The sequence below is a fragment of the Aegilops tauschii genome, chromosome 2 (genome assembly GCF_002575655.3).
Source record: "Aegilops tauschii subsp. strangulata cultivar AL8/78 chromosome 2, Aet v6.0, whole genome shotgun sequence".
Taxonomy (NCBI): Eukaryota; Viridiplantae; Streptophyta; class Magnoliopsida; order Poales; family Poaceae; genus Aegilops; species Aegilops tauschii.
In genome coordinates, this window is record NC_053036.3 from 114,290,479 (window position 1) to 114,297,850 (window position 7,372).

The window sequence follows — 7,372 nt, forward strand, 5'->3', positions numbered from 1 at the left end:
ATTATATAAAATATTTAGTTAATCCAGACATTTAAAATGTATATTAAATAAACTTGTTCACATATAATTTCAAAATACATTCGCATATTTAAAATAATAATTATGAATTTTAAAAAATGAGTATATAATTTAAAATGATACAGTTTTTTAAAATTACATCTAAACTATTTATTTTAATTATATGAACATTTCAATAATTATAAGCATATTTGCATAGTTTAATTTTTGTATAATTAAAAATATTCTAAATTTCAATGTTTTAACTATTAATGAATATTCAACCATGTATAATATGCAAAATATATAATACTTTTGAATATAAGTCATGAGTAAAAAATATACAAATGTGAATATTTATAGATATTAAGTAAATGTTTGTATTCATCATTTTAAAATTTAAATATCTGTGTGTGAATTTATTTTTTTATTCATTAAACATTGTATCTAATATACATTTAAATGTCCATATTAACTAAATATTATATATATAATATGTTTATATGTTTCAATGATTTTATATTTAAATAATATTGAAACACATAAATATTGTAACATAATTTATTACTTATGTTTTTACAATATCTTATAAAAATAGCTTGACGAAAATGGGCCGCAATATATGCAGCCCATTGAAGCTCCACATGCGTCCTTGCTAATATTTGTATGGTTGTTATCAGTACTGAACATATCAACGTGTAGGGTGCAGTAGTTAGCTTGTTTTTCTGGTAGCCCATGGTCGCTGGTTCGAAACCTGCACGGAATGTTTTTCTGTAAATAATGACAGGCGAGACCCATTGGGCATAGAGAAGAAAAATGCCACGTCCATAGGGGTCTTTTTTGTCGAAAAAGCAAATTCCAAGGGGTTTTTCTTCATGCTTCACTGTCTGAAAGCGGGCCCCATGCTCCTAGTCTGTATACAAAACGGTAAATTCTGAGCGGTTTTTCTTCATGCTTCACTGGCTGACAGCGGACCCCATGCGCTTGGCCTGTATACAAAACGGGATAAGCACTGTATTTGCACATCCAAGCCAAGTTTTTGCACCATTTTAATATACACCACAACTTCTAGCACCAAAGTGATATCATCTACGTCTTTTTTGTCGAAAAAGCAAATTCCAAGGGGTTTTTCTTCATGCTTCACTGTCTAAAAGCGGACCCCATGCTCCTAGTCTATATACAAAACGGTAAATTCTGAGCAGTTTTTCTTCATGCTTCACTGGCTGACAGCGGACCCCATGCGCTTGGCCTGTATACAAAACGGGATAAGCACTGTATTTGCACATCCAAGCCAAGTTTTTGCACCATTTTGATATACACCGTAACTTCTAGCACCAAAGTGATATCATCTACGTCAAGTTGTAGCACCATCGGTGTAATTGACTATTTAGATCAAGCATCCATTGATTATCTTTAGGTAGTCAAAAATAGGTCCTTTGTAGTAGAAGAAAGGTTTGAGATATGACGTATGTCAACCATTCCTCTCGATGAGATAGACGTAAGCCAACCATCAACCATTACTCTGCCTGCTTCTTTTACGTCGACTTAAAGGGTTGCCGTACTTTTTTTAAGGGAATACAGAAGCACACGCTCAGTGCAAACATTGTCGTTCTAGATCAACAATTGTATTTTTATTTATTTTTTTGTTTAAGATTGCTTAACGCATATGCGATGTGGCGAATTAACAATTATTTTTTATGTTGAAGAGCTGGTTCCCTCAACAACGTTTTTTTTAAGAACTATGGTTCTATATGATAAAAATATATACAAAGTACTCCATCCATAAAGAAATATAAAAGCGTTTTTTAAACGAGGCAAAAGATTTGCCATTTTCATTGATTAAGAAGAAGAGAATTGCCCGATTAATGAACGAAAACCCGGACGAAAACCATTACAACACGCCCAAAGAATAGGGCATTCCGCCCGGCCTGGCACCCACAAGACCACACGCACCGTCAAGGTTGCCTGAATGTCATCGTCATCACCTCTCCCCGAGCAGGCGACTCCGACTTTGCCACCGACGACCCATCAAGACCCCTCCGAACGAGCAACACCCGGGGACCTCGCTGGCCACAGCCAAACAATCTGCCGAGACGTCGAGGACTGGCAGTCTGATTTTGCTGATGCGCTTTGCATGAGAAAGTTGCAAGCCTTGCACCGATAGGCACCTCCGGAGAGCACCGTCCGCTGAAACCGCCTCATGGAGTCATCGTTGCCGCAGGGGCCCCGCCACGCGCAGCTCCGACTTCTCTGTCACAGCGAGAAACAGACAAAGGCGCACCCATTGGCACATCAGACCGCCGACATGAGGAGGACCAGCCGCGGCCCAGCTTCGCACGCCACCACCGTCGTCGCCACACAAGTCGTAACGCCAACAACTCGCATCACCGGGTTGGGCACCAGCCAGTTGTAATGACGTGCACGTCGAGCCCAGGGAAAGCGTGAAGGGGAACAAGTCTTCAAGACTACGCCCTATGGATGGAAGCGATGCGGAAACGACGCCATCGCCCGACCTTGCAACAGAAAAAAAGAGTTAAGCTTTAGCAGATCATCAGAGATTTGCTTATATCCATTCTTGCAGAGCCCCTAGGTGCTTTGCCCCTCAACAACGTTAGCTGAGGCGACAAGTCTGATTCCATTTGTCATCGATGACGTTTATTTTTTCTTTGCGCATACTGTCATCGATGACGTCGTGACGATCGCCCTCTTCCCCGAAGCTCCTGGTGCTTTTACCGTGCAGAACCGGGAGGTGCAAGAAGAAAGCCAGGATCTGGGCCCCAGAGGCGCAGAAGAAGTACGCGGGGATGCCGAGCTCCTCGGCCACGCCGATAGCGGCACTGCAGAAGAAGTCCAGCACGATGACGGCTGGGGAGTCGCCGGCGAGAAAGTCATGGAGGTGCGTGTTGGAGAGGCGAACGACCTCGAAGGTCAGCATCACGGGCGGCTCAGACCAGAGGAGCTCGACCTGTGGCAGACGGTGGAAAGAGATGGAGGGGTTGGCCGCGGAGACGCCGGCGAGGAAGGGACCCGTGGCGCTGGTGTCATGCGGGGAATCGATGAGGGCGACCGTGACGGTCAGTGCACGGGCGGCTAAGTGCTTGCCGAGCTCGATCATGGAGACCAGATGCCCCATGCCCGGCGACGGGTAGAGCACCACCCGCAGCTTCCGGGCTTCCATGGTGGTGTTGGTTCCGGCGCCGACCATGTTGGCAACGATATCTTTCGCTCCTGATCGGTGGTGTGGATTTTGGACGTTTGGAATATGTGTGTGTGTGTGTGAGTGAGACAGCGAGGAAGAGAGAGAGACCAGGATGATTTGAGATGGAGATGATGAAGAAGAACAAGAGAGTTTTATAGGGGCGCAAGGCAACGCAACGGCTGATGCTCAGGTGGTGATTGTGTTTGGACTTGTGTCGATCCTTCCCATGAGACTGAACTCCAATCTGCCACCGAACCTTCTCAGCAGACAAACACAGAGTGAACCTAGACTCTCACTTTATTCGTAGTAGTGCTCACTATAATATGCTAATAGATCGTCCTGGTGAGTGTGTGACGCAATGGAGAGCTCTTTTACCGTACCCTTAAACTAACACAGACAGTCTATTTTTGTCAATCCGATGGTCAATATGATGTTGTACTCCATCTATTGTTCCACGGAGTACCAAGGTGAAAAGTAACGGAGTACCTTGGTCAAAGGGCAAAATAGTAATCGCAACAATCATTTGTTATTTCTGGGTATTTTAGTATTTTCTCTGGTTCGTACGGATGACATGCAGCCCTCGTTTACGTCCACGAACACCGCCGCCGCCACCATGCTCGTCCCTCCACAATCAGGTCCGTCGACCTCGCTCGCCCCCACGATCTGCTCCGTCTTTCTCCATTTCTTTATGCCTCGACCTCCACGAACGACACCCCTAGCACCCACGATCGGATCCATCATCTTCAGAGTAGGTACAAATTCCCATGGAGTGAAGAGAAATTTGGATCTGGCTGGGATCGGTGGCGCCTCCGAGACTCTCGGTTGGGATGCAGGATCGAGATATTTGTTTGGAAACTAAACGGTCAGGGCCGTGAGATCCGAAATTATTGGCCTCTATCAGGATGAGATGACACAAAAAAGGCCCAACGTAACCTTTGGAAAATGACTAAGTTACCCCTCGTCATGGACCGCCGGATTCGTTTGGTACTCCAGTCTATGCCATGGGAGTACCAGGGTACCGTAAAAGTGCTCTCGGGGAAATGGGCCAAGAACTCGTGCACGCTCCGGGAATTCCGTCGTTCCGAGCGACGCACGCCATTTAGCGGCTTATGGATCGTGATAGCGTGCCCCACAAGGCATTTCTAAACATGAGCACCAACCTGTTCCGGTCCCAGGGCATCATCGTCAACACCTTCCGCTCGCTGGAGCCACGCGCCATGGACACCATCGTGGCCGGACTCTGCGCACCATCCGGCCTCTGGACACCCCCGGTCTACTGTATTGGGCCACTGATCAAGTCGGAGGAGGTCGGCGTGAAGCGCGGTGACGAGTGTCTCGCGTGGCTGGACGCGCAGCCCAAGGGCAGCGTGGTCTTCCTCTCCTTCGGCAGCCTTGGCCGGTTCAGCGCCAAACAAACAAGGAAGGTGGCCGCCGGACTAGAAGCTAGTGGACAGAGGTTCATGTGGGTCGTGCGGAGCCCGCCAAGCGCCGACTCGTCGAAGAACTCCGAGAAGCCGCCTGAGCCGGATTTGGATACCCTCCTCCCGCAGGGTTTCCTTGAAAGGACCCAGGGCAGGGGCCTCGTTGTGAAGTCATGGGCGCCGCAACGTGACGTGCTGGCACACGATGCAGTTGGTTGTTTTGTGACACATTGTGGGTGGAACTCAGTGCTCGAGTCGGTCATGGCAGGTGTGCCGATGTTAGCGTGGCCGTTGTACGCGGAGCAACTGATGAACGCGGTGTTCCTGGAGAAAGAGATGGAGCTGGCCGTCGCGATGGAAGGGTGCGACAAGGAGGTGGTAGAGGCCGAGGAGGTTGCTAAGAAGGTCTGGTGGATGATGGACTCCGACGGCGGGAGGGTGCTCCGAGAGCGGACTTTGGCGGTGATGAGGCAGGCGAAAGAGGCTCTACTCGAGGGTGGGGAATCAGAGGCGACGTTGACGGGGCTGGTGGACACGTGGATTCGTGTTTGACGTTTTGAATTGACCGTGAGTATAATCGTGTAAGCAGTGAGCGTGAAATCAACATGTGATTTTAGTTTCATCATTTTTCTTTTGACTTGTAGTTTCATCCTTTATGAAGATGTACTTCCTACGGACAATATATAGAAAAAAAATTCCATATGAGACAATTAAGACTTCTTTTTCGCGGAGGCACAAGACTATCATAACTTGCCCATGTGCTTACACATAACATTTAAAAAAAATTGGTTTGAAATATTGCTATCAATTTGCGTTTGTTACAAATTTACCACTACCGTCGGTTGACCAACCATTGACTGCGAAGCAGACAAAAAAGTGTTAGATTTTCCTCACGTTGTCCACTCACGGTCGATTGGCATTCGTTGTGGTGCTAGTGCTACGCAAGAAACCTCCATCTTTTGACTTATTTTTTAAATGGTCACCGGGGGGAAAGACTCCCCACCTGAAAATATTTCAAAAGAGGCAGTAACTCAGAGTTTTACAGATTATGAGAAGAGAGGAAATCATGCCATAGATCGGCGTGTCCTCGTAATGTCTCGTTCTTAAGACGGTGAGACCAAATAATTAAATCATCTAGAATTGCAGCTAGAGTTTGGTTTGCATCGATTTCAAGGTTCTGGAACACTTTCTTATTCCTGGCATCCCCAATCTTCCACAAAATGAGGAGTAGCATAAAAGGCCAAACTGTGGTGGGCAGCATCGGCAGGAGCATGGTGGAGAAGAGGTCAGCAATGGGCGTGACATGCGGCCGGAGACCAACCAGCTGCCAAATCCTGCGAGCAGCCGGGCAGGAGAAGAAGAGGTGGTCGCGATCCTCCACCGAGTTGTTACACCGAGGGCACTCGTCCGAGTCCAAGATGGTTTTCTTGCACAGATTCTGTCGAGTGTTCAAACGATCAAGGTAGAACAGCCAACCGAATATCATAACCCTTTTTGGGGCTCTTGAGTCCCAAATAACCGTGAGCATCGGATCAGCAAGCTGGCTAGAGAGCGCTGCATAGGCTCCTCGGGTGGAGAAGGCCTCACCATTAAGCATCCGCCTAGAGTCCGGTACCTGAGAGGGGAGAACATCCTGCAACAAAGAGTTCAGAGAGGCAAGCTCTGCAATCGCAGTAGAGGTTAAACGATTACGAAGAGCAAGTTCGATCCCATCCTGTAAAATGGTGGCTACTAAGGCATTTTGGTCAGTATGGTGGGAGAAAAGAGCTAGGAAGACTATAGCCAGAGGTTCTGGCTTTAGCCATCGATCTAACCAGAAAAGGTTGGACTGTCCATCGCCTACAGTGCAATGGGAAATCTCTCTCAAACTCTGCAAATGTTTAAAAATGGTCTTGGCAAGGAATGAGCTTGTTCTTGCCAAGCCCTATGTGGAGAGGTGGGTGATGGAGGACCCAATCCTTCCAAGGTAAGTTATTGGCATGAAGGAATTTGTAAGCAAATTTCAGCAGTAGACAAATTTTTTGTGCATGTAAGTTCTTTACACCTAGACCTCCTGCAACTCGGGGAGTATAGACCTTGTCCCAAGCAACCAAGAATTTTGCTCCAGAGCAAGTCTCATCGTTAGACCAGAAAAAGGTGCATCTACGTTTGTCAATTGCCTCTAAAACCTGGGCGGGGAGAGAAAAAGAAGCATAAAGTATGTGGGCAAGCTGTCTAGGACGGCGGATAGAAGGACAAGTTTGCCTCCGCAAGAAAGAAGCAAAGCACACCAACCCGAGAGATAGATATCGGAACGGTCGATAACAGGTTGGAAAGCCAACGAAGGTAACTTATGCGGTGAGAGAGGTAGACCGAGGTATGTCTGTGGAAAGGAGGCAATGTTGGTGGCTAGGCCAACAGCTAAATTAGCGGCCTCAACAGGACCAACGTTTAGGGGAATGAAGGTCGTCTTTGTGAAGTTGATCTGGAGTCCAGTTGCCACAGCAAAATTATCTAGGATAGATTTTATGTGTTGTGCGGCCTCCGGAGTAGCTTTGACTATTATGAGGGTATCGTCGGCATACTGCAAGACAGGGCAGGGGAGTTGAGGGCTAAGGGGGTGAAACCAGAGACCATGTTTGTTAACTTTAACAATCATTTGCTGTAGGATGTCCGCAATGATGATAAAGAGATACGGGGAAAGCAGGTCACCTTGGTGAAGGCCATTCTTGCACTGGATCCACCTACCAGGAACTCTGTTGAGCATAACCGCAGT

At 47.0% G+C, this 7,372-nt stretch overlaps 2 protein-coding genes across 2 annotated transcripts; one reads left to right on the forward strand and one right to left on the reverse strand.

The window, feature by feature from the left end:
• Positions 1-1,226: 1,226 nt before the first annotated feature.
• Positions 1,227-3,509, reverse strand: LOC109754145 (UDP-glycosyltransferase 88B1-like). Its single transcript, XM_073509544.1, has one exon. The coding sequence runs from the start codon at positions 3,200-3,202 to the stop codon at positions 2,609-2,611; it is 594 nt and encodes a 197-aa protein (XP_073365645.1). The 5' UTR covers positions 3,203-3,509; the 3' UTR covers positions 1,227-2,608.
• Positions 3,510-4,305: 796 nt separating this feature from the next.
• Positions 4,306-5,207, forward strand: LOC109754144 (phloretin 2'-O-glucosyltransferase-like). The gene has a single exon (XM_073509545.1). It carries the CDS (start codon positions 4,306-4,308, stop codon positions 5,167-5,169), a length of 864 nt encoding a protein of 287 aa, XP_073365646.1. The 3' UTR covers positions 5,170-5,207.
• The last annotated feature ends 2,165 nt before the right edge of the window (positions 5,208-7,372 follow it).

Bases quoted from the DNA above. Each gene is read 5' to 3' on its own strand.
- LOC109754145 (XM_073509544.1), bottom strand. From the start codon at position 3,202: ATGGTCGGCGCCGGAACCAACACCACCATGGAAGCCCGGAAGCTGCGG.
- LOC109754144 (XM_073509545.1), top strand. From the start codon at position 4,306: ATGGATCGTGATAGCGTGCCCCACAAGGCATTTCTAAACATGAGCACC.